At 43.8% G+C, this 27,458-nt stretch overlaps 1 protein-coding gene across 6 annotated transcripts in view; it reads left to right on the forward strand.

Moving 5' to 3' along the window:
* Positions 1-27,458, forward strand: part of sema5ba (sema domain, seven thrombospondin repeats (type 1 and type 1-like), transmembrane domain (TM) and short cytoplasmic domain, (semaphorin) 5Ba) — a 172,020-nt gene that overhangs the window by 109,685 nt on the left and 34,877 nt on the right. For all 6 annotated transcript variants that reach the window (XM_072397550.1, XM_072397553.1, XM_072397552.1 and 3 more), the window contains exons 6-12: positions 5,150-5,212; positions 5,824-5,922; positions 6,013-6,226; positions 13,163-13,448; positions 24,915-25,050; positions 26,211-26,418; positions 26,495-26,702. In XM_072397550.1, coding sequence (XP_072253651.1) covers positions 5,150-5,212; positions 5,824-5,922; positions 6,013-6,226; positions 13,163-13,448; positions 24,915-25,050; positions 26,211-26,418; positions 26,495-26,702 — 1,214 coding nt within the window. The remainder of the gene's footprint in view (positions 1-5,149; positions 5,213-5,823; positions 5,923-6,012; positions 6,227-13,162; positions 13,449-24,914; positions 25,051-26,210; positions 26,419-26,494; positions 26,703-27,458) is intronic.

Genomic DNA, 27,458 nt, shown 5'->3' on the forward strand with positions numbered 1-27,458 from the left:
ACTCTAACATGCTTCTGAGACTTAAGGCACAAATGATGAAGCGTCGTTGGCCCTGGGCTGTATCTGCTAATAAAAAATGGCAGCAGCTTAGTTGGCAGATGAGTCTTGAATTACAATAACAGTTCTCCAGTTCACATTTGCAGCACCTTCATTGTCAGTGTGCGAGCACACTCCTTACTTTCCCGTGCACAGCTCGCCTGTTTGCACGTTAGCGCTGGAAAATCGGAGCACTCGGTTTTCTGCTTCGTGCACTAAAAGGGAAAAAGAGCATCCAATCACTCCAAATCTGCTCACACATCCACGTTCGACAGCTTTTTCTCGATCAAAGTTAGAGTCTGTAATATTCCTCGAGTAATAATGAAGCTAATAACTGTTTAGCTTTGCAGAAAGACACTTTTAATGCTGTAATTTTGCAGAAATATGCTAAGCTACGAGCTGCAGGAAGTAGCATCATATTCACTCTACTTTAGAGTTGAATCAATCCTTTAACAAAGTAAAAAGCTGGATTCTTTTCCACAAATATCAAAACATTTGTTACGTTTTTATATCAAACACTTTTTTTTCTTTTATAAATAGATTCAGCGTCGGATGTAATTAACTGAAGTAGAAAATATGTCTTCAAGGCTGAATTTCCTGTAAAAGTTTCACATAACACAGATTTTCTGCATCGTTATTTTCTGTGGCGCTACACGTTGTATCCGTTAGATGATGCAGCATGCTGGGGGGGGGGCAGGCAAAACACCTTTTATTATGATGGCAAGAATTCCATTCTCTACAGCTAAGGAAAGGCGCCTCGGTGCCTGTTTAATTATCTCCTCTGGCGTAGAAAGAAATGGCTCCTCCGTGATGATGCACGACTGTTTTTATATCTTACTGTACTTAATGATCCACGTGTCTCTCTGGAACATGAGAAGGTATGAGCAGAAGATATGTTTTAACAACTTTCAACAAGGTTGAGGGAAAAATCACCACGAAAAAGACTTCAGGAGGTGATATTTATGATGAATTTAACACAGCAGAGTCTAGAAATAAAAGAAAAACCTGAAAACAAAAGCAAAGACCCAGAAATATAACTGGATATAAAGTAGAAATGTTGTTAAAATCACTTTAAAAATCATTTTAACAGTTTTTCTCTTTTAAATCCGTTTTATTTTCTTGTTTTCTCCTTTTTAACTGAGTTTAAAACAAAGTTAATGAAGATGAGATGCTGATGGTGAGGGAACCTGCATCACAGGACATTATAAATGAATAATTAGGCAGTAAATAAGGCCCTCCACAACAACATCGTCTTTATTTTTTTACCTCTTTTGGTCATTCAGTCGGTGGCAGTTCAGCCATTCATGCTTTGAGGGAGCTGAGGCGAGGAATGTGTGGAAGAGGATGTTGAGCTTGGATTCGTATTCTCACAGGCTGTGTGTGAGCGTGGCTTTGTTCCAAAGTGGTGTGAAGAAGAAGAGACGGACCCGCTAACCTTCACCAAAAAATGAAGGTCAACAGGTTAAGCCCATGGGGATTCTTGGAGATGGGGCCCTGCCGAAAAGATGCAAACGTTCCAAGTCATGATTCATCGGAAAGGCATCCGTCTCCCTGTGTGTTTACAATGACGTCACGCCATTAGTCCCAGGCTGCCACGGGCTGACAGGCAGAGGCTGTGGAGGAGCTGCGTTTCATTTCAACCTGCAGATTGATGGACTGCTGTGGAGGGGGCGGGGCTCAGCCCTTGAATGGCAGGTGCCTCGCTGCTCGCTGCGCTCGGGGGAAGTGGATTTTAGTTCTGTTTGGTGGCAGCTGTGACACGTCTGGAAAGTTTTGCTTCTGCGGAACAGATTAGCTACTTTGGAGTATTTTTATTTTCTCCTCACTTCATGTTCTCTGTGTTGAGCTCAAGTTTAATTTGAATCACGGTTTATTCTGTATCCCCGTCCCCTGCTGTCTTCTGTTCAGTCGGACGCAGGTTAATTGAACTGAGCTGCTGTGGGAAACAGAGAGATGAGCTGCAACCATCAATAAGGCCCAGAGTCGCTTACAGGTGCTCTGCTGGCTGGAGGAGCTAAATATAACTTTCTGAGTCTAATTGATTTATCTCAGTCGTCTTAAACTCACACTTATATATGATGACAGAGGCTTTATCTGTTTTTCAAGCTTAATTCATTTAGACACGGGAACTGCCTCGGCTCGAATCAATATATATTATCATGTATAATGAGGTGCTTCTTTTGCTTCTGTCGTTTAGCTTCATTCAGCAGCTTAATCGATTACCTTAAAAAGTTTTGCTGCCAGAGAGTTCGCATGATGAGATGAGACCAGTTTATTGATTTGTACGAGACGGGCTTTGGTCAAAATGCCTGTTGTGAGGTCAGCAGCTACCTACAGCACCTGAGCTGGGAAGGAAGTACTCAGCAGTTTAGATCAGTTTGAACTGCAGTCAGACCCCGAACGAGAAGGAGCTCAGAGAGTCTCACCCATCGAGGCGGTGAAGGGTTACTCATCTGTTTGTACGCGGGCTGAGGACACACTGTCCTGCTGCTGTGGACAGTTTTGGTGCGTTTACATGCGCTACCTGTGATGATTTAATGCAGAAACACAGACATAATGAAGCTGTTCCTGCAGTCACACCAGAAACACTCCAGCTCTCTATATAGATACAGATAGTTACTCTATTAATCCCAGAGGGAAACAGTTCAGCAGTTAGCTGTAAGCTAGCAGTTAGCTGTAAGCTAGCAGTTAGCTGTAAGCTAGCAGTTAGCTGTAAGCTAGCAGTTAGCTGTAAGTTAGCAGCAGATGCTAGCAAACAATGCTTTCTCATCAACAGTAATGGACCAAGCTGGAGATGTGCACAGCGTAACTCGTAGTAATGCATGTGCACCGTTAATTACTGCTAATTACATTTTCTATGTATTAAACAATTGTACCTGGAGACCTCCATCTTTATCAGAAACATGCAGATAATGTAACGCTAACACACCGAGAGTGAGGAGAGGACCGGTGTTGTGTTGGAAACACACCTTAAACACAGCTGCAGGTTGTCTGAGTTACAGAACGGAACCGTTCAACTAGAAAGCTTCAGCTAACAAAGTAATGTGGGAACAATAATGTTCATCTTTCAGAAAGGAGCAGCAGTAACTCATTAGAAGTTGGTGTACGTCATCTTCATTAGCTAAGCTGTTAGCGTTAGCTGCTGCTAAAGGAAGAAATAAATCAGTAAATAAACCATGATGAATTATTTCTCAGATACTTCCATTTCCACCAGAAGCTGGCTTCATCCGTCCAGCAGGGTGGATGTGAGTGGGCGGGGCTTAGCAGAGGAGGCGGAGTCAACCTAAGGAGCGACGTACTTTAGAAATAAAATTCAGAACGGCTTGTTAAATGTGCGTTAGGGCAGTTCACCCTAGTGTATGTCATCATTCATTAGCTAAGTTTACGCACCTCATCTCTGACTAACAGATTTGCATCCATGACAATCAGCAGCTGAGGTGCAATACGATGATGTTGGTCTGTGTCAGTGAGATGAAGTACAGCCCTGAAACGTCACACACCTGCCTGTGTGAGAGTTTCACAGCTGAACGTGTGATTAAAAAGCAACACATTCTCGACCTCATGGGTTGGACAGTATTTAAGGGACCTGTAAGGTTGTACGGAGTGGATTATTTGCTGTAAAATAGAAAATTTTAACCAATTTTAGCCAATTTTAAAACAATTGCATGACTTAGAGACGGCTCAGCGGTACTCTAACTCATGCTAACCTAAACAGCTTCAAACTAAGCTCATGTAATTTATGTGCTTTAGCGCCTCGAATAAGTTCAGCAGTAGTTTGTCATTTTCTAATCAAGCAGAAGTAGATCTGAGACTGCCACTTAAAATGTAAAGGAACAATTAGCCCCGTAGATGCCTAAAAGAAACAATCGTATCTTACAACAAAAGCAACATCCCCAGAAATCCCTGCATGATGCTCAGATGTTTGTTTAGCTCATTAGGTTGTGGATAGTTCTGTTCAGTCGCTCATTAGCAACAATTTATGCAGAAGCTAATCGCCCAAAATCATGAACTTCCACTTCTGCATTAACTTCATGATCTGTGAAGGGAAAAAAGAGCTCTGCTTGTACACTCGGCTAATTTAATCTCAACATTTTGTCCCCGGAATGATTCTGGCAGATCTATTAGGTTCTCATTAGGTGTGCTTATAAGTCTTTATTTCTATTTGAATGATTAAAGGGCTACTTTGTCAGAAAATGAGGATGTAAGAAATGTGATTAAACGCAAACTGTAATTTTCTAGAAGCTCTCATTTAGTTTTCTCGGGGCTGTACAGTTTTAGGCTCTTCCGCCGAGCTTTAATTAAAACAAAATGAGGATACAGAAAAAAATGAAACCGTCCGAGACTGCATCCACGGCAGGCTTTAAGGATCAGCGTCACGTGGGTTAAGTTTGTCTTGAACTCTTAATGCAGAGCTTTGGGGTGTCTGACCCGGTTTAGGGCGGCCATTTGGAAGGTAAAGCAGTGGAAACAGAGAGATCGATTATTGCGATTTAAAAGCAGACTTCAGCTAACCTGAGATCAGAAAAGCTGGGGAGATGGGAGAAGATGGCTGAAGTGAGGCCGGTGACACACTGCAGGAGGTCCTCTGGCTCCTGCTCACACAGTCTCTGCCAACCCTCCTAAAAGGAGCCAGCGCGATACTGGTGGCCAAACAGCCTGTGTATGCATTAGTGTGTTTGCAGTGCAGCCGTGCAGCGCTGCTGCCTGCATCCGTAATTAAGCCCGAGACATAACCATCAGTGGGAATATAATTGGCTCGTAGGAGTGATGGGGGCGGCGGAGTGGAGGTGAGTGCTGCAAACTTTCCGAGAGAGAGAAGAAGAAAGGAGGAGAAAGCCATTTACATGCTAATGCTGTCCTCAGCCCTTCAGCTGCCTTGTTCCTTGCCTCACCCGCCACCCTTGAACAGGCCGTTTGCTGGCAAGCCAGTCGCCATGTTTACACAATAAACAAACAGCAGTGAGGTTAAAGTCTTTTCATGCATCTTTTCTGAGAGCGCCTTCAGTAATGGCAACAGTCTGTTGTTGCGTAACTGTTCAAGTGTCTTACGAACTCAGCCGACTGCTTTTCGGCCTCTTTGTCATCCCTTTGTCATCTTGTGTTTGTTTCCTAGGCAACAGAGTGGGCACCGGACGAGGAAACCAGGAGGTCCTGTCAGAGCAAAGGCAAAACAGAGGTAACCTCGATCACGCCCCCAATTACAGCGTTTCGTGTCAGCGCTGCCTGGTGTACAGTGAAGCCATTTTGATGTCTTCTGGCAGTTGTGGCTCGGTCCGTTTGGGTCTCTTGGGAAGGCGCCGCTACATTTCAGACCCTTCAATCAAGAGTTGTTTTTCTGGTAGTGAAGAGTACAAAGAAGAGGGAAAGAAAGCGTGCACAAGAGCTCAGGCCAACGTAATGAGACTCCTGATAACTGCTGTGATCAGGAGTGTTATTTTGTGAGAACATCATGTTCGTCTCCCACAGTTTCAGCGATAACAAAATCATTTTCTCTAAAAACCTGCTTCGCTGCAATTACCTCAGCTCTTTGGAGCAAAAACCAATAAATCAATTTCATGCTTTTGTGAAGAACGGATTTGATTTTTCTGTGCCGCAACATTTACTCGACTCGCCGTAGAGCCTTTGTCGACGTCACGATTAGGTCACCATTTGGCTGCCAGCTGGCATTCATAAAACCGAACAATGCACCGCACTGCGTGCCAGAACTTGGTCCATTTTTCCTCTCAGCAAAATGTCCGAGGGTATTCAGTAGCTTTCTATAAGCCTCCTCCTTCCTCTTCTTCACAGATCGAATGTCAGAACTACATAAGAGTCCTGCTGGTGAACAAGACTGATGTCATGACCTGCGGCACGAATGCTTTCCAGCCTCTATGTACCACCAGAGAGGTACAGTTTAGTGTGTGTTTGGGAGCGTAACTCGGCGCCACTTTCTCCCGTTTAACTTCATCTCCGTATGGCTCCTTTTTCCCATCTCAGGTTGGCAACATGAGCAGAGTGCTGGAGCGTGTAAATGGCGTGGCGCGCTGCCCGTACGACCCTCGTCACAACTCCACGGCGGTGGTGACAGAAAGCGGGGAGCTGTACGCCGCCACCGTCATCGACTTCTCGGGTCGTGACCCCGTCATCTACCGAAGCATGGGCGGCATGCCACCCCTGCGCACCGCCCAGTACAACTCCAAATGGCTCAATGGTACGGTAAAAGTTCTTCTTCTGTCCCTCTGGGCTGCAGCAAACTTTTTTCATAGCTAATAACGTCACTTTTGCTCATTTGATCTTAAATGTCAGAAGTTTGAGAAACACGAGGCTCTCAGAGCTCATTTAGTCTTATTAAACACAACCAATGAAGCATGTTAAGTGTTCAAAGCTGGCAGGCATTCTGATGAACAGCTTGTTAGAGAGTCGGTGTTTCTCATTGTTTTTAAATCAGGTGGGAGACGTCTACTCTCAACGAACAAGAAAGCTGATCTGCCCTAAAGCTTCGCTGGATTTTCAAATAATCCACACAAAGTTGTTTCAAGCAACCTCTGAAAAATCCTGCTGTTTCTTTAAGCATTTTCCTCGCCCTCTTTGGGGCCACAAATGGACCAAGTCTGCACTTTTGCTTCCAACACAATCACCTCTTTTGTCATAGCAAGATGGATGAATCTGACAGAGGTTTTTGCAAAGGATTACAAAGACTGTTTTGGTTGAAAGTTCTGCGTAGGACACGCAGCACAGGTTAGGAAGGGGAATCAGTGGGATTTATGAAATGGAGGAAACGGGAATTGCTGTCCAATCCGGTCCTGTGAGTGTCGGTGTCAATAATCTCCCTGCTGCTGACACCGTGCCTTTTTTTTTTACCCGTGAACACACGGCAGCAGAAATTCATCCGCACACACCCCGACTCCTGCAGAAAAGAGGCTGTCAACGAGTCGCTTTGATGCTCTGTGCAGAAACACGGATAACAAGCCTCATGGAGGTGTTCAGAACAGTGAAGTGGGAGATATTTTAAGCAAATGTGATTGTGGAAGTAAAGGTCAAATTCATTTTTTGAGTCAGACGATGTGAGATGAGTGCAGTTTTAGAGCTCTCCTGGTTTAATTAAGAGAGATTCTTTAATGGTGTAAAAAGAGCTGAAACTAATGATTATTGAGTCTAATTTTCACTATTCCACCCCTTTTTTTAAGGTTTTTCTGGGCACGAATGGCCTTTATCTGGCAGTACGTAGGCAGAAAAGGGGGCAGGCAAAGTGGGGGAAGACATCAACTAATCATAAACCTACAGTAGCAACATCTGGGCAACTTTAATGCGAAGTTGTTTCAGGAGGAGTTGAGTGGCAGTGAGAAAAGAAAGATGGAAATGAGGAGTCTGAAGGGGTGTTTGTGATTGAGGAGGAATGAGGGAGTCGTAAGGCAGGGAGGAGGATGAGGAAGGAGCGGCGAAGATAGACTGAGGAGTCAGTGAGCGATGTAATTATTCCTCACAGCACAGAGGGTGAAATTACAACACACAGCAAGCGCCGCGCGGTGCAGGGACTCTGCCTGGGTGTGCATGCGGGGCTGTACTTGTGTCTAAGTATTTAGGCTGTATGCGAGCTGCATGTGCTTCCATGCGAGCCCCTGCTGTGTGTGTGTGTGTGTGTGTGTGTGTGTGTGTGTGTGTGTGTGTGTGCTTTTAAACCACAACAAGCAGAAAGAGAGTGTGGAACGAGGTGAGTCAGAGATGAGTAACAGAGTAGATGGCGTCCTCATCAGAAACAACAGCTGGCTCTGCACAGCCGGGCTCACATGTTGCCCTTCACCTCAGCACTCGCACTGCTTCGCTTCATGGCTGATTCGGAGGTTTCTGGAGCTGCGTTCCCTCTGGATTATGGGTGTGAATGAAAATCTCATTTCCAGCTCTAAGCCTCTCCGGTTCAGGAAAACCGCAGCCAGGGAGGGGGTCCTGGATCAAATCCATCCGTTCCCTTATTGGATTGGAAGGCTGCCAGGTGCTGACCAACTGTTTCCCATCATAAATCTGAATGTCACCTGTGAAGTGATCTAAACAATGTCTGTGTGCTTGATGAAATCTCCCCCAGACTTTGTATATAACTTCATATTTATTCATGGCACCCTTATTCACTTTCGACCTCCTCTAAGCTGCTAAAAAACGTGGCAAATATGTTCATACCCTCTATAAAAACAAAGAAAAAGCACCAGTTTCTCAAACAAACGGGATTTAACGCTGAGGCTTAATTTTAGACGCTTTAAATCCTTTTTCTCTGAAACTGGGATCAGCTTCTTCTTCAGCATCTTGCTTAAAGGACACGTGATCTCGTGGAGGGGCTCCACCACCTGAGCCTCAGCCACTCAAACTAAATGCTGCCGAGTTTTTAAACCAACGTAACAGTGACAAATGGCTAAATATTCCTACTGAACACACCTCGATTAGAAAAGGTTTAACTCCCATTTGTTCCTCTTAGAGTTTGGCTTCTGGCAGCTCAGGCGTGGCATTGGTTCAGGTAGAGCTTTGACGATTGGCTTAAATTGCTTCTGTCGTGCTGCACCTGCAGTGCTAACAGCCCGCGGATTCGTGACATCCTGCTGTGTTGGCAACACTAATCAGACTCCACATCACCAGCACATACACCATAAAGGGCCTAAAGGGCCTAAAGGGCCACCAACAATCGTGTCGATTCATTTAGGTGGAATCCACACCATAACTTTAACTACAAAGATGGTGACGGATTATATTTTAGGATGACTTTCAGAGCGATTTGAAGAACAATAAAAGGAAATAAATCAAAATACAGCCAGCATCTCCAAGGATGTGCTCCCTTTATAATAAATGCAGATAGAAAGTAAATCACAGGGTGTTTCCTGACTGCATCTTTTATGTTTGCTAACTGACGGTGAAGGAAACCCTTAAAAATTCCCTTAAAAATCACCCAGCTGTAGCTTTAAATCCGCCTGAAAGTTGCACATAAATAAAGCTCCAAATGACTTGTGTTTGGGCTGCATGATTAAATGGCAACGATTATTATTTTGATCAACACCGAGATCACGATTGTTCACTGAACAAAGTTTTTAATCCACTTTTATGTGTCTGTAACTCCACATTCCTGCTTCTTCTCATCAAAATAAAGCTGCTGATCCTCATTCAGATCAATTCAGAGCGTCTCTGAGAAGAAAAATAGACATATTCCAGCTTTCCCTTTGGGTTTAATCTTTCAAAGCTGCTTGTTGGTGTTGGATCGTTCACGCTAACAACCACGGGAATGTTTTTCTTGGCCTTCCTGCGGTTTGTTTTCAGATGCTTCAGTAACTCTGCAGATGCTCCATTCTTGGTCAACTTTATTCACCCAAACAACAGATTTGGATCCTCTTCCAGGGACCAGCTCTTTGGTTTCTGTTTCTTCGCTCGGCCCTCTGTTCTTGTCGATCCGTCCTCGCTTCATCCAGGAAACTTCTCATCGGGAACAGCTGTGATTGGTGCAGGCAGGGAGCGCTTGATTCGCTTTGCCTTGCATTTTAAATTCCTGCTTTGGAAACACAACTTAGTCATTTACTAACATGTTTTGTAGGAAATGGAGCTTACTAATTTAGTTTAAAGCATGCCAACGGATGCCCACCCTCATCCAGAAACACGCGGCTAAACAACTAAATCTGCAGAGGAGGATGGGAAAAATATCTGAGGTCAATGATCCATTCTGCAGCTTTAAAGAAAGTTATCACATCTACGTCTTCTCGTCTCCGTTCTCCAGCTCTTCAGAAGCTTTCCTAAAAGTCAGCCTGGTGTATTTAAACATCCCATCTCCCTGTTGTTAGTGAATCACGCAGCGTTTCTCCTCGTGTGATCGCTGGGTCGCCGTCTCCTGCCGATGAGACGGTTTCTGATCCCAAGCTTCAGGTGACGCCGTCAGATGGTTGAGTCTCTTCACCTGTCAGCAGGTTACTGGAAACACTGGAAAACTCCCGGCTTCAGCGATATGCTGAGAATCCGTCGGCTCCATCCAGCCGCTGACTGACACGAACACGCGTGTGGGTCCGTGTAGCAGCTCAGGCGTGTTGAATCCACATGTATGCAACTTACATGACAGCTGATGCGTGCTTTAAAAGAATCGGGTCCTTCAGCTCCAGGGAAAACTAACAGGAGATCATTTTCCATTCAGCCTCTTTGTGGTAACTGTACTCGTGTTTAACACCACTTACTTGTTCATCTGTATGCTTGTTAGCACTAATTATCTCATGGATTGTGGATTTACTTTACACGACTCTGTTTTTAGTCGTAGATAAAAATACTAAACGATACCTTTGGGTGTTTTCAGCGACTAATTAAATTTTTCCTCTGAGTTGATGGTATATTTGGTTGCTTTTTGGAATACACACTCGAGTAAATGTTGAGGTCCTCCACTTCATTAAACCTAAACTGAGTAAGTTAATTGGATAACCTGCTAAATTAGGCACATTTGTGCAGATTAATCAAAGTAGGAGGACGTTTGCATCACATTCCCCTTTAATAAGACTTGATTACAGCATTCCTCCTCCAGCTGATTGCGTCTTTGTCCTTTTTTACAGCAAAAAGCAGCTTGTGTCCCACAGACTGAACCACCAATTTGTTTTAATCACTGATGTGGAATGAAATGAGTTTTTTTGTCTTTCTGCTTCGTTTCAACATTTTCTTCTTTTATAAAAAGTCCTTCAAGAGTCGCACTCCATCAAGGCTGTTAACAGGTTATTTCCACTCAGTGTGTGAGGCGACGTCGTTATCTTTATTTCTGCTTTATGTGTGCAAATGACTTTACAAATTATTCCATTTGTGTTTGTGTTTCCCCTTGTGCGAGTGTCTGGAGTGTGATATCGCTCCCAATAACTGGGTCCCAGTAGGAAACTGCAGCAGAGGAGTGTTTCCTTTGATTGTTTCTGAGTGCGACTGTCTGACAGATGAAAACGCAGCAGTAAAAACAAAAATATTCAGTATGTTGACGCTGCGATCAGCTCGGTGTCAAAACAGCAGCGTGGGTGTTTCCTCTTATAATTCTGTGCTTCAAAAAATGCAAAAAGAAGGTCGTTGTTGAGAACCTGAGAGCCTTGCGTTGGCTGGTTTCATCTTAAACCCGAGCTTCTCTTGCAGTGATTTTACATTCAGGCGACGGCACTCAGGACACAACACGTCTCCGTGATGTTATGTGTTCATGAACTTGGATTTAACAGCTTTGTTTGTAACATTGTTTATGTTTATGCATTTAGCAGATGCTTTCATCCAAAGCAACTTACAGTTAGGCAGATAGGGTAAGGGGGTCTTGCCTAAGGACCCCTGGAGATAGTACCTTTTATGCAGGGGATTTGAACCCAGATCTGGTGGCAATCATACCACTAAACTATCCAGCCCCATCACACACTATCCAGTCCCATCACACACTATCCAGCCCCATCACACACTATCCAGTCCCATCACACGCTATCCAGTCCCATCACACGCTATCCAGCCCCATCGCACGCTATCCAGTCCCTTCACACGCTATCCAGTCCCATCGCACGCTATCCAGTCCCATCGCACGCTATCCAGTCCCATCGCACGCTATCCAGTCCCATCGCACGCTATCCAGTCCCATCGCACGCTATCCAGTCCCATCGCACGCTATCCAGTCCCATCGCACGCTATCCAGCCCCATCGCACGCTATCCAGTCCCATCGCACGCTATCCAGTCCCATCGCACGCTATCCAGTCCCATCGCACGCTATCCAGTCCCATCGCACGCTATCCAGTCCCATCACACACTATCCAGTCCCATCACACACTATCCAGCCCCATCCCACACTATCCAGTCCCTTCACACGCTATCCAGTCCCATCGCACGCTATCCAGTCCCATCGCACGCTATCCAGTCCCATCGCACGCTATCCAGTCCCATCGCACGCTATCCAGTCCCATCGCACGCTATCCAGTCCCATCGCACGCTATCCAGTCCCATCGCACGCTATCCAGTCCCATCGCACGCTATCCAGTCCCATCACACACTATCCAGTCCTATCACACACCATCCAGCCCCATCACACACTATCCAGTCCCATCACACGCTATCCAGCCCCATCACACACTATCCAGCCCCATCACACACTATCCAGTCCCATCACACACTATCCAGTCCCATCGCACGCTATCCAGTCCCATCGCACGCTATCCAGTCCCATCACACACTATCCAGTCCCATCACACACTATCCAGCCCCATCCCACACTATCCAGTCCCTTCACACACTATCCAGCCCCATCCCACACTATCACACACTATCCAGTCCCATCACACACTATCCAGTCCCATCACACACTATCCAGTCCCATCACACACTATCCAGTCCCATCACACACTATCCATTCCCATCCCACACTATCACACACTATCCAGTCCCATCACACACCATCCAGTCCCATCACACACTATCCATTCCCATCACACACTATCCATTCCCATCACACACTATCCAGTCCCATCACACACTATCCAGTCCCATCACACACTATCCACTATCCAGTCCCATCACACACCATCCAGTCCCATCACACACTATCCAGTCCCGTCACGATTGAACCACAGAATTAACTGATTATTTCCTGAGATCTGTGGATGAATCACGCCGCCACATAAAGTCTGTTGGTGCTAAAACAAGGCAACTATAAATTAACGTGACCTCAAAGCGAGTTCATCGTGGAGGCCTGTCCAGCGATGAATTGGTATTCAGTGATGAGTCGTGTGTTTGCAGTGAATGACGGTAACGTCACTGCGATTCGGTCCTTTAACCGCGCCGTGAGGGAGGGGTCATTAATCATCTGCTGTGTCACCTGGGCCAATAAAAGCAGCACTAGCATCCAGTTAAACAGACATAGATTCCATGGATTTACCATCAAAACATCACACAGATTTATTAGTAGCTGTTTTTTATCCTCCCTCCCTCTGCAGCCTCTCATCTGAGTTAAACATCTGACATTGAGGCCTGTTTCCAAACCGGAGTGCAACTGTAGAACCTCCAAGTTTTTATTGCAATCAATAATGTGAACAAAGGTCAAAGCAGCAACATCTAGAAGATTAATGCTGCAAATATTCCCATTTCCGCAGAGTCAACATAATGACCCCCCCCCCATTCTGTCTCCCTTCCTCCCCGCAGAGCCACACTTCATCTCAGCCTACGACATCGGCCTCTTTACCTTCTTCTTCCTGAGGGAGAACGCGGTGGAGCACGACTGCGGTAAGACGGTTTATTCCCGCGTGGCCCGGGTCTGCAAGAACGACATCGGTGGGCGTTTCCTCCTGGAGGACACCTGGACCACGTTCATGAAGGCGAGGCTGAACTGCTCCCGCTCCGGAGAGATCCCTTTCTACTACAACGAGCTGCAGAGCACCTTCTACCTGTCCGAACAAGACATCATCTACGGCATCTTCACCACCAATGTGTGAGTGGACTCGTATTTTATCAGCTGTCGATTCTTCTTCTGGTAGTTTTCCCCCTTTAAATGGTGCTTGAACACATGTTTCTGTTTTTTAATGTTTGGGTGCTTCTGCATGTTAAAGCCCTGACTAGTTCCTGACCCGCCGGGATCAAAACAAACGTATTTATTTGTCCAGTTGAATATGTGAGTCTGGTCTTGCTGATGATGTAGTCGTGGCTCTGAAATATCAGCCCCACGGCGCTCTCCATGGTGCTGAAATCTGCTCCTTCTGCAGCACAACGATCCGCCTTTCGTCTTTTGTTTTTGGATCTGCGATATTCTACAGGTTATATACCTGATATTTCATCATATATTTACAGTAATCTGACCTTTTTGACCATAGCAACAAGCAGTAGTGTGTGAATCCTAAGGTTTGTAGGTCCTGTGCTCATTAAGCAGCATCTGTGCCAAACTTCCTCTTAAACAAACCGTTTCACTTGGAATTGCTTCTTACTGTTGATGTTATGGATTGGCAGCAGGTTGTAGTGTTTAAGAGCTTTGAGTGGTCAGCTGGAATAGAAAGCTCTATACAAGTAGAGTCCATTTACCCTATAGCAGTAATTGAATTATTAAATGTATACCACAGTCACCACACTGGGTCAGCACATTGTGGTAGAAAAATAACAAATTACCTTTGGGATTGTACTTCCTCGCCATCGTGCCCACAGCAGCTGTGGCTTACACGAACATGTTGTTCTCCTGATGCTGCTTCCTGATCTGCACATGTGCAGAAAGTCCCTAAAAACAGAATGAAAGGACATGGTAAAGGGGGGCGGTTGCTACACGGTGGAAAACGTGGACCTGAACCAACATTTCCAGACGTGTCGCTGCCAGTTGATGCACCTCTCGGCAGACGGCCAAGAAAGTCGGCGCCTGTTGGTCTGAGCTGACGCTCGTACTTCAGCTCTGGTTGGTGCTCTTATATTTAAGTGGTGAGCAGACAGGAAATTTAAGGGTACACGGGCGTGCATGCAGAGCCTCCGGTTCACTCTCTGATGAGGAAAATTGCTCAAGGAAGTCCAAACAATCACAGTAAACTTGAACTACCTTCGTTTTTATTTGTGGATATTTTTCTGCACTCAATTCATGTTTATTTGAAACCATTTTGCAGGGGAGCTGAAGTGTGCCGGGCTTATTTAGCGTGAGAAATAATTCAGGAGGCAACAACTTCAGATCTTGGGGATGTTGTCATAAAAAGAGCATTTTAAATGGAGACTCTGGAGTTTATTCAGGTTGCTGTTTAAATGAGGTTTAGAGATTTGCTTCAGTAGATATGACCAGCCTGGTCTCAAGCCAGTGAATGCACACAAGTTGTGTGTGAAAAGGCTTTCCTGGGAAAACCTTTTTAATGAGAATGTGGACTTAACAAGATGTCAGTTCCTGGTATTTAACAGCACTACAGATCCCAGGACAGTTCATTATTATCTGCCGAGATACGCACGAATGATTAGTCTGTTGTTTCATTACTTTGAGCTCCATTCAACTGCTCATCTGTAACCTTGATTATTACCCTTTGGGGGATGTAATCTTCTATTAACTTTATGATAAACTATTATTTCTTTTTCAGTCCCAAAGTTCGCATTTGCATACCCTTTATTTTGTTTTTATTTGATAAAAGTCAGGAATTAAAGCTCTTATCATCTGAACTGGATGCATGTGTGTGGATGGTGAGGGTGGTTTCACTTTAAGATTATCTAATCCCGATTCTTCTATTATGCCTCTGTTCAGGAATGGATGATTAAGTAGTTTTGGTCAGCTTAGACCCCGAGCGCCTGAGGCCTCTGGGCCAGAGCCTTTGTGTGTTTTTACTCAATTTTTCATGTTGGAAAGTCAAAGAGTCTATTGAAAAGAGAGAGAAAAATGACCCAAAGGACAAAATAACTACAAAACAATACAGAAGGACTAGAACCTGCCTGTGCCTCTGTTTAAAAAGTGTATCAGATGGACGCTTTTATCCGATTTTTCCTAAAATATGGTTAAAAAACATGTTAAAACATAGTAATAATCCCACAAAGGGCTCGTTTTGATGACAAACCCAACCAAACATGCTGCAGCTGTGCCTAAGAGCCCTTTAACCACCGCTGAGAATATTAATGCAGGAACAGCGACATAAAAGCCAACATTTAAGCCTCTTTTCATTTAACCATCAGATTTAATCTGCAAAAGGTTTGTTACGACCCCAGTTGCATAATAAATTGGGACGCTGTGTAAAGTAGATTAAAAACATTAAAATCTTGCAAACAGTGTTGAAAGTGAGACTTTTTTCTTAAGTTGAATTTAAAATCAGCACCTTAGAGAGGCAGAGTCTTTCAGTGCTTTAGTGGAACTGGAAACCTGCACATCTGGAAAGGCTCCATCAATGCTGAAAGGTATAAACAGGTTTTTGAGGAACATCTGCTCCCATCCAGACGACGTCTTCTTCAGGGAAGGTCTTGCTTGTTTCAGCAGGACAAAGTTAAACCACATCCTGCATCTATTCCAACAGCAGGGCTTCGTAGTAGAAACGTCCAGCTGCCTGCAGTCCAGATGTTTCCCACCTGAAAACATTTAAATACAACAAAGAAGAACCAGGACTGCGGAGCAGCTACAATCCTCCATCAGACAACATTCCTCTCCCAAAGGTCCAGCAGCTGAGGTTATATTTCCACCTGTACAGGGAGACAAATCTCCAGAGTTTAGATCCTCCCTGCGGTGGTTAATGATCAATAGGCACATTCCCTCTGTAGGAACCTTTTGCAGTTCCTGGAACCTTCTCAGGAATAGGGCCGTTTTTTTCATGCATTCAGACATACAGGAACTAGGGACCGCGGCCCTCAGTTCAGGAACCATTTTAGCTCCTTCAGGGTCTTTTCTGGTCTCCACAGCAACATGACGTAGGTGTTTGGTGGCTGGTAGCTCCGCCCCTTGTCTGAAATGTTTACTCATACGACACGGACCCAACCGTTTAGCGGGTGCTAAACAAGAGTTTTGTCTTGGACTGTGTGCATGTGAAGTGGCCATGTGGGTTGCTGGCATTCAGATGTGTTCGGTCAGGGGAGAAGCTGCATCCTGCCTCTCACCTCCTGCTCCCTCACCTGTTAAGCTTGCTGTATTTGACACTACGTGGCTGCTTCCTATCAGCCTGCAGCCATTTTCAGTGATAGATGAAGGCGCGAGGGAGAGCAGGAACTGGGAGAGACGAATGAAATGAAAAGCCAGGGGGATGAAGAGAGTAGAAGATGGAGAAGGAGAAGGGAGATGAGAAGAGGTAATGAGAAAAATCATTGAACTCCAAGCTTTTGTCTTTCTTCCATTGTTTCTTTCTTGCTTTCTGAGGGGAGTCATCGGTCCTCCCTCCAAACCTGCCTCCCTCATCGGGCCGGGATATGTTAATGCAATCACCACAAACACTGTCTCCATCTGTCTGGCCTAAATTGAACAGGCTCACAGCTGCTCCCAGGAGTTTGGGCTGTAAAACCGAACGGGAAGAGTTGGAACAGAGTACTTATCTTCTCTATCTGCTCACGATCCGAGCCAAACGGGCCTCAGTGCTGTCCGAGGATGGTCTGTAAATGGGTGGGGTGGCACTTTCTATTCTTTAGGACAAAAAGATTGACAGAAAGGGCTAAATTTATGGGATTTAAAGTGGATTTTTCAGCCTATTCTGTCATAACTCAACAGGTAACTCTTAAGACTAATCACAGGACTGATCAGCTTTCTGTTTCTGGAGGATAAATGTCTAGTTAAGCGTCTCGCCATGCGTCACAAAGCCCACTGACGACACTGTGCAGCCCAGTTTCTAAGCTGGTTAACGGAAACATTTCAGTTTCATGTGTTCTTTTTTGGGACATTTGAAAAGGTTGCTTGACATTTGCTTTACAATAACATGGAAAAGGGCCGGTCAATCCTTATAAATTCCTGTTTGGGTATTCATCAGGCCAAATGCCAGAGTATTTATGTGTAAATTTGATATTTTGAGGTGTTTAGTTGGGGGTGATGGAGGGATTCCAAAAGAAATTTGATGGCTTATTTATGGGCGTCCAAACATTTGACAGATTTAGTAATATATGGTTATTAGTTGTATTAAATCAGGGACTTGCACAGATGCAGTAAGAGCAGCAGCTTTGGTTCTCCCAATGTGTACAGAAATGATGCGTTCAGGTACAGAGCTCGGTGTGGGAAGATGACGGCACATAGAAGCTTTTCACATTCATAATGTGAGCTGTATGGACACTTGAAATCAGAAGTATTCCTCCTGATTCTGGGAAAGAGATGTGTGACCCTCAAGGGCCTCTGCGTGTTATTTTACAGCAGTTAGAATAGAAAGTAAGGTCATGTTTCATGTGTCAAATTTGTGGAATGCCCTTTAAATAACGTGAAAAATAGCCATTAGTCACAGCCTTTCTTAGAGAAGAGAAAGGAAGTTAAAAAAAGACAAGCACAAGCCAAAAAAGCTTGTCAAGCTCTTCTAGAAGGAAGGTTTTAACTTTTCATCAGAATAAGCCCACTCAAGACCTGAGAGCTCAGTGAGGTCTTTTAATTAACTCCAGGTCCTTGCTGTCAGGGTCCCTCTGTCGTGGGCTCAGTGTAGCAGCAAGTGTCCTACGGGGGTATCTAATCTGCCATTACTCACTAATAATGAAACTCTTTATCTATTTCTAGATGCCTCCACTGACCTTCCACTTCAGCAGCTGTTAGACGGCCTTGTATCTAAGAACCTGGTGGTAGGATAAGGAGTGCAGCATTTTAAGTGTATTTTCTGTGCATCTGTCACTTTAAATTCAACATCTCATGTATCTTATTAATAGAAAATAATCCTTACATCACATACATCCTGTCGGCACCTCAGATCTTTTCAATTATTAAACATTTGTGGGCCTCCTGTTCCACTAATCTGAGCTTTAAGGCAGGATTTAGATGCTGGATGCTATGCTGCTTTGGCAGAATATGGTAGAAAAGGTGGAAGGTCGGTGAAAAGGAGGCATTTGAACTGTGACTTTATGGTAAGTTTGAGTCAGAACTGGTTTTCCCATCCTGAGCAGACGTTTAATTAAGTCATTTTATTGCTCTTATGGCCAATGTTTGCTTTCGTGTGAACAGAGAAGGACGAGTTCAGGCCCGTCAGTGACAGATCCGTTTGATTATCAGGCTAAGCTCTTAATAAGGAGATTTATTGTCGCTCTATATCAACTCCCGAAGAGATCCTAAAATCCTTCCAATCCACTGACAATACGAGAGTGACTCAGTGAGATCAGATCAGACATCTGGGACCAGAGATATGAAGGGCAGCCGGGTGAATCCAGCCACATAACTGCAGCATTTTGTATTTCTACAGCGTCCTCTTCCCATCATTTTGCTGACATCTAACTTGAAATGAACTGAGAGCCTGCAGTTGAAAGCTGGGCCTGATGTGAACCCAGCAGCTGCTGGTCTACCGGGTGGGTTTTTTATTCCTTTATGGATTTGACTGGATATTCAGTAAAAATGGGTCAATTCGAGCTTTGACTAAAAATATCATCACTACCGTTTTCACTGTAGTTTCCTATGACAGTGAAACCACCTGGTTCTTCGTTGAGTTCCCTGTTTACTGTGTTGCTGACTCAGTTTGACGGTGACTGTTTTGGGCCAGAGTTGTCGTGTGAAAATGCATCTGGATCATCCTGCCAGCCCCTGCAGCCTCACGGCTCTGCTGACTGGGCCCTTTCCCTTTTTTAAAGCCATGCAGGACTCAACTTGGGTTGAAACATTGACCTTAATGTGGTTTTAGCTGTTGTTTTTTTCCCATAAATTGTGGTAAGGCTCATTAGCTAAAAACCGGGGATTCAGCTCAACCTCGCTGTACTCCTGCTGCACCGAAGTCTATAAACAATGCATGTGCAATAAGGCCATTAACTTGTCAAATCCCTTTATTTAAAAAGCACTTTATAAAACCCCTGCTGACTTAAGTGCTTTTGAACAAGTCGGGTAAAGAAAATAATGGAAAATAACACATATTGTGTGTATATGTTGTATATTATACAATCTAGAAGCTGTATGGCACAGAAATACACTAAATGATAAACATTTTTTATCAGTAGTTGCATTCAAAAGGACAAAGTTTGTGTATAAATAGGAAAGATCATGCAGAGAAACATTCAGGCAGCAACGATATGAGCCTCCAGCTTCCAGTCAGATGTATATCAGCCTTTTGTTGGACTGATCTTCACCGATTGTTGTTGCAGAGTAAGGCTCAGTGGGGAGTTTATTACCTTTCTGAAATCTGCAGTAACACTTCCTGAGGGTCAAGTTTTCTTTTGTTGGAAGAATAAGGCTGCTATCAACCAATCTTATGTTTTATTTCGATTTCCTGAAACATCTGGTGCAACAACAACAGAAAACAGAGAATCTGTTCGACTAATTTCACATCGGCTGTGTGTGGATGGAGTTGAAATAATCTTTAATGTGCGTAAGTGTTGATTAATGAAGGATCTGATTGGCTCAGTGGAGTCCTGTGGCTCAGATAAATTCTATCCTGCACACATTCCTTCCTAATTAGCTCTTTTTAGAGTTGGAGAGAGTCCAGAGTTATAAATATCACCAGCATCACTCTTTAAAAGGTGGATTTTGTACATTTAGTCTTTAAAAACGATCGCTGCATGGAGCAGAGTTCCACCACATGATGTTCGTTTCCCTTCCTTTCATTTATTTGAACGTCTGTAAAGGGGCAGAAACAACAAAAAAACTCTTTCATCAGCTTTTTGGGCAGTCGGATCACTTCTGGCTCTTTTACGTTTAACTGAAGAAATAATCATAATGACAAGAATAAGCCGTCTGACATTGAGTGTGCACGAGCCTGTCCTGATTAGGGCTGCAGCGATACACTAATCTAACGATACGATACACGGCATTCAGCCAACGATTCGATACGATTTAATACATCATTTTCTGAAAGATGTTAAAGGGACAGTGTGATTTGACATGAATCGTCTCTGATTGGACTGATGGTCTGACCTTTGAACCGGAACAACACGGCCAGACAAACAGAAACAAACAAACATGTCACAAACGTGTCTTCAGACTCATGTTTATGTTAATATTACATCATCAACCTGCTTGTTTTACTTGCTAAATACCATAAACACAAATCCAAATTCTCTAACCACAAACCATCTTTTTTAATTTTTGAGAAGGAGCTCAAACAATAAATTACTGCAATCCTACACTCTATAAACAGAAAAGCCATCAAAACCACTGAGATATGCACTTTATATAACATTTTTATATACAAATTTATCACTGTTTTGTAGAATGTGACCCCCCCCCCCCCCCCCCGGCATTGTTTTGTATTATGTTAAAGTTCTGTGTTTTCACTAATTTTAATGAAGTTTGCTAAAAATATAAAAAATAAAAATAAATAATAATCGATACTCGCGGCTGAAAATCGATACTTTATCGGGATACAAAATATCGATAAATATCGCGATATCAATAAAATCGCTCAGCCCTGGTCCTGATTACACATGACCTTTACATAATAAAATTATTGGTTTTATTTTGTGCAAACGTGTTATTTCACTGCTCCTCTTTGTGAGAGTCGGCGTCACGGAGAGAAGTTAAAGCTGCATCCAAGTGTAAAATTCAAGCTTTTTACTTCCCAGTCCAGAAGGAAGGTTGCAGCTTCTGAGGTGCAGCACCAGTATTTCCATTTGTTCCGTTTCTTATCTTTGGTGCTCAGTGCAGGTTTGGTGTTGGAGGTGTTTGAGTAGTTTTGTAGAAGCAGCACAACATCCAGGAATCTTTCCCTCCTGACATGTCTGAGTTGGAGCAGCCAGTATGGCGGCACATGAATAAATATCTCGGTTTATTCAAAGGTCTGCAGTTGCACAACTTCATGAACTCTTCAAAAGTTCATTTGAAATGTAACCAAACCACTGAAGCCATCAGGTGACTAGTTTTTCTTTTTCTACCTGCTAAACACGGCTATCGATACGAAAACTAATCCCAGCAGAGCGTCCCCTCGGCTGATCTAATGTAGCACCAACCATGTTTGCCATTTTAAACCCAAATGAGTGTACATACCTTTCTGAAAGAGCCGAGAGTGACGGGGAGCAGCCAATGGCAGCAGCCAATGGCAGCAGCCCTCCTCTCCAGATTTAAGGAGGTGCAGCTCTGTGCGATCACCTGGATGATGTCGGAGGAGGCTGATCAGGAACAGTTTGTTGGTCTCTGGTGAGTCTTAGATATGTTGCCTTTAAAAAGTCTCCGGTTTCAGTTCCAGTACAAATGCTAACTGTATGTAGGAATAATTCTGGATACTTTATCTCAGCAGAAAAAGGGAAAATAAACAGATTCTACACCTGAGGTCCTGCTGATTTATCTTTCCTTCAACTCTCCAAGTTTCTCCTTCCATCTTTTATTTGAAATATAAAAGACGATGACCACGTGAAACCCAAATGCTAAGATGCTAAGATTATTTCACAAAAATGAAAAAGGAGAGAAGATCAGAGAGTTGGACTTGGGTTAATTCTGTAACACAAGATGGGAATTCAATAAATGAAGACAACCGGCGGCAGGATCTTCTGGAAAGAGATGAATCGCATTTTCGCTCCCACACCACGGCGGTGCTGGGCCTCAGTGCTGCGACAGCAAACAGCAGATGTCAAACAGCTTCTCAATCACTTTCCCAGGCTTTTAAGCCCACTCCAAGCATATTGGTTGCATCCATTAGCACAAATGACCTTTCAGGACACACTTTTGAGTTTTCAAAGTGTAAACCCACAATTTTACTTCCTATTCTGTCAAACTTTTGAGTTTGTGAAGAAGCAAAATGTTGCATTAACTGATCTCTGAACAAATACGTTTAGAAGAGCGGCGAAAGTCCTGAAACGCTGCTCTGTGGCGCTTTAAATGAAAATCTTCAGTATGAATTAAATCGACCGTCTGAGCTCAGAAGTGTGGCTCGAGAACCAACATCTGCTCTTATGTCACATTTTCTGTGAAGTCACACAAAGAACCTTCAGATCTGGCATCATCTTTTCTCCGTTTTTGTTCTTAAAATGTATTTATTTATCTGTGTGTTCAGAGCAAACAGTCGGTGTAACTTTGATGGTGCAGCGCTGCTGAAATGAGTTGGTTTAAGGCAGCGTGCGGCGCTCCGGTGGCGCAGGCCTTCGTGGAGTAATGATACGTCCTGACAGAAGGATCCGTGGTGCCAGAAACTCGGCTGAATTAAAACGTTGGGACAAGCTGTGAAACGATTTGATCATTTAAAGGAGCAGTGCGTAATAATTATTTAATTTAATTGAATTTATTCGTTATTTGTTTGCTTCTTTCACTGATGAATGTTTCAGTTTAATAGAAATAGATATATTATTAATATTTGATGATTTCCTTTTTATTCTTCATAACTTTCAGTGATAGTTTATTGCTTCGGTATTTTTGTACTAAATTAAATTAGTAAATCAAACTTAATTTGTTATATCTTTAAAAACAAGCTAAAAGTCTTTTTAAAGGAGCAGTGTGTAATAATTATGGGATTTATGAACAGAAATGGAACATAATACATAAAACTACGCTGTTAGTGCTTTATAGTCGCCCTATGAAATGAGCCGATACGTTTTTATTACTTTAAATTTCGCCTTTTTATTTACCGCGGTCCGCTCCACTCAAAGGCTTAACCGGAAGGACACCGCTCCATGTTGATTACAGTGGCCTAGAAGGGACAAACGGCACAAGCGCGATACTTTGCGGACGATCAGCTGATCTGATTAAACAAACGTTTTCTCCGCGTGAGTTTATGCGCCAAAACTACTAAGAAGCTTTGTTACTGAGATCAGCTGATTTCTATCAAAGTGTGATGACACTAAAAGGCTTTGAAAATAATGTCAGCCAGATACAAAGTGTTGCCTGCTGATGCTATCCCTCCATCAGACTAAACACAAACAGCCTTTAGCCTTATGTAGCTAACATTAGCTTTTATTACCACACAGGTAGCTACCTGGGGTCCACAAAACACTAATATAATGCAGAGCCACTAGCGGTGACATTTTCACAGAATACCTAACCAAATGTAACATCTATTTATCATTTATATCTCTAAAAGTGACCTCAGAACTTGAGGTATGTGCTGCACGCAGCGTCGGGCCACCGTAGTTTATCCAAGGGTGGAGTGTTGCGTTCAATGCATACTCGGAAATTACAGAACCCGACGAACAGCAGACAATTAGACAATGCTCCTTTAAATGTCACATTAAGTTCAAAATATTAAGATGATATATAAATGTTACACAGCTTGTGTTCTAATGCGAACTTTGAGTGTTTCAAAAGTTGGAACAGCGGCAACAAAACACTTAAATCTGGGGGGAGGGGAAAAACTAAGTTAACTGGCAGCCGGTCAGCAGCATGATTGGATTTAGATTAACTTTGCAGAGACTGAATATTTCATAAGAAAAGAAAGGATCTGTACAGCTGAGATATTTGGGCCCTCAGACATTGTTTATTAAAAAAAGACGGATTCTGTTGTGGAAATCACATCAGAGGCTCAGGGACACTTCTGAAAACCACCGTTGGTGAACATGTTCTCAACAAGTGCAATTTTAAAAATATATTACAAAGAAACACATGAACAAGGTCCCAAATTACCGCTGCCTTCTATGGGCCACAGTTAATTTAATGTGGGCCGAAGTTAGAGTTGGAATGAGTCATTTTCACATCTTTGAGGGCCTCATTAATGCTGGATTATAAACACAAAGCAGCTGACAATATCTCTATCCAGCAGGATCTTGCTTATTTCAACAGGACGACGTCTCGAAGACGTTTTTAAGCCTTGTAAATGTCACCACCTTGGGTTGAACTTATCTGAAGTGCTACTCATTCTCTGTTTCTTTGGTCGTAACGTCAGGATCATCAGCATCTCGCAGCCATGCCAAGCTGCCAGCAGGCCGCCCTCTGTGGAGTAAAAAGTGTTGTGCTGGTTTGGCTGGGAAAAGGGGAAAAACAGTCAGCAGTTGCAGGCAGTTAAGAATCTCATTACCTTGCAGCTTATTACAGCTAAAGAGAATCACGGTAATGGCTTTACGCACACTGGCAGTTTGGTTGAGTTTTACTCTCATATGTTACATCTGTGAGGCAGCTGTGTGTGTGTGTGTGTGTGTGTGTGTGTGCTCACAATCTGTGCAAATTCTTCCCATATCCTCAGCTTAGTCCTGTCCTCATTCACCACGCAGCACTGATAGCAGAGCTTAGCCTGCAGCCACAGCGACCCAGACACATGGGCCCTGTTTAGTGGAGGTAGAAGTGATAGGACTTCCATTTAAAGGATGGGAAACATTGCAGAAAGGCTTTATTACACCGATGCATGCTGCTGATTTCTGATATGCCTTCACTTACTGCCAGCATTTGAACTGTTGTGAATATTACAGTTGATTCCTCTCTCCCTGCTGTCTTCTCCTCCCTGTCACTTTCCCTATAAAGCAACAGTATTGCAGCATCTGCAGTGTGTGCCTTCAACCTGAGCGCCATCACCCAGGCCTTCAACGGACCCTTCCGCTCCCAGGAGAATCCCCGCTCCACCTGGCTTCCCACATCCAACCCCATCCACAACTTCCAGGTTAGCTTTTACCTTCTGAAACAGTCCGGCTGGTCAGAAATGACCCAAAAAAGAAGAAGAATCCAACAAGTAAATATGCAGTCTGCTGAGTAAAAGTGATTTAGTTTAAATTAAATTATAAAACATCTTCAATTCCAACAAAAACATTTCTGTCACTGCAGAGAAAAGGTTTCTGCTCAGTCAGTTCATGCCCTCAGGCTGGATAACAGTTAAAGGGGAAAAATACTCTTAAAGATGTTGTAAACTGACAAATCTGAACCTGAGGCTTGCTTTATGTGAGGCTCCAAAATACAGGCTGTCAATGTGGGGAGATTATAAACAAAGTTTAACTGAACAACAGTCGTTTTCTCTGAAATTACGGCAACATCGGTGAGAGGAGCAGACGCAGAGTGAAGCTACGATGAGAGAACAGCAAACTTTACTGCTTATTGTGTTAGCATCTCATTGTGTTAGCATCTTATTGTGTTAGCATCTCATTGTGTTAGCATCTTATTGTGTTAGCATCTTATTGCATAGCATCTCATTGTATAGCATCTTATTGTGTTAGCATCTTATTGTGTTAGCATCTTATTGTATAGCATCTTATTGTGTTAGCATCTTATTGTGTTAGCATCAATACAGCCTGCTACAGCTGACCTTTTTATTATATTTAGGCAAATAAACATGCTTACTAATCAGCTTTGTGTCACATCTTTGGGGGTGAATGTCAGGATATGGCTGTGATGATGTAACATTCACAGGTGTGAGTAAATTGGAGCTTTAATCGTGCACGTTAAATGCTAATTTCACATTTGTTTTTAATTCATGAAAAGCTCATTTACGCAAATTATGGATAAGATCATTTTAATCTCCTTTTTATAAATTTTTTTAACATTTAAGGTGCTGAGTGTTGATGCTGCTGAACAGTGAAAGCGATGCATCTTTTATATGATCTGAAAAAAAACAACTCAAACTCAGTTAATGTCAAATAATCGACTCAAGTTACAGGTTAAGTTCTGAAGCGCTGACCGAGTGTCTCATTCAGTTACTGAGAACAGAGTGAGGAACTGAACCAGTCCAGTATATTTGGTTTTTACTGCTTTCCTGCTTTCCATCCCTGCCTCTTTGGTTCCTGTATCCGTTCCACATGCCCTCTGACAGCCCCTGTCATCCCTCCACAGTGTGGTACCATAGAGGACGAGGGTCCCAACGAGGGTTTAACGGAGCGCAGCCTGCAGGACGCGCAGCGACTTTACCTCATGAACGATGTGGTGCAGCCGGAGTCCGTCGATCCGCTGGTCATGCAGGATGATGTTCGCTTTTCAAACCTCGTTGTGGACATTGTTCAGGGAATGGACACCCTCTACCACGTTATGTACATCAGCACAGGTTCGTCGTGGAGAAGCAAATTAAAAGAGAAAAAAGAGGTGAGTTTTAACTGACCTGATATGTCTTCTTAAATCAGAATACGGCACCATCCTGAAGGCGCTGGCAACACCCAACAAGAACCTGCAGGGGTGTTACCTGGAGGAGATGGAGCTCCTCCCCCCAGGTGTGCGAGAACCAATCCTGAGCCTGCAGATCCTGCACAGCGACAGGTCCCTCTTTGTTGGGCTAAACGACAGAGTCCTGAAGATCCCTCTGGAGAGGTGCTCCACCTATAAAACTGAGACGTGAGTAGAGCAGTTTCTGCACATGTCCACCGAACTGCCTGCTGTGAGCCTTTAGCTTTAATGCTAACGCTGCTCTTTTTTTTAATCACGCACACTTTGGTATTCATGTCCAATTCGACTGGTCTTGGCTTTCCTGGACAGTGTCAGGTCCAGGATGACCTCACCAGACTTCACTCTCAGTTGGAAGAGCAGCAGAGTGAACAGGAGATACTTTAGAGACTAACCGGGGGCTCACACCAAAAGCGGCGTGAGCGGCCAGCTGCCATTCATTTTCAATGTAAGCTGGCGTCGATGAGCGGCCGGCGTTGTGAGCGACGCGTTGTGGGCTTCGTGAGCTTCGTGAGCTTGAAAAGTTGAGAAAGGCTCAACTTTATGCAAATGAGCAGTGACGCTACGCGACGACAGCCAATTAGGGCCGATCTGGATTCCAAAGGCGGAAAACGGCAGAGCGCAAACACAAAGAAACACAAAGAAGGTTGCCAAGAGTACGATCCATGGTGAAAGAGGGAACCGATGTATGGATGGATTATTATATATATATATATGCTAGTTGCTACACATATAAGCCCCGCCCCTTTTTCCGCTTCCGGCGGCAGAAGAGGTACAAGCGGCGGGTTGTGAGCTTTTTTTTTTTTTTTGTGAGCCCCCGGTAAGCTTGTTGTACCCCGACTGTGTTAATCTTCGACTTTATAACACTCTGATAGTTTCTGCCTCCTGGCTGCTAAATACTGTGATTTCCAAGCCAAATTCTGGCAG

Source organism: Leuresthes tenuis, unplaced genomic scaffold (genome assembly GCF_036924035.1).
Source record: "Leuresthes tenuis unplaced genomic scaffold, fLeuTen1.0.hap1 SCAF_12, whole genome shotgun sequence".
NCBI classification, from domain to species: Eukaryota; Metazoa; Chordata; class Actinopteri; order Atheriniformes; family Atherinopsidae; genus Leuresthes; species Leuresthes tenuis.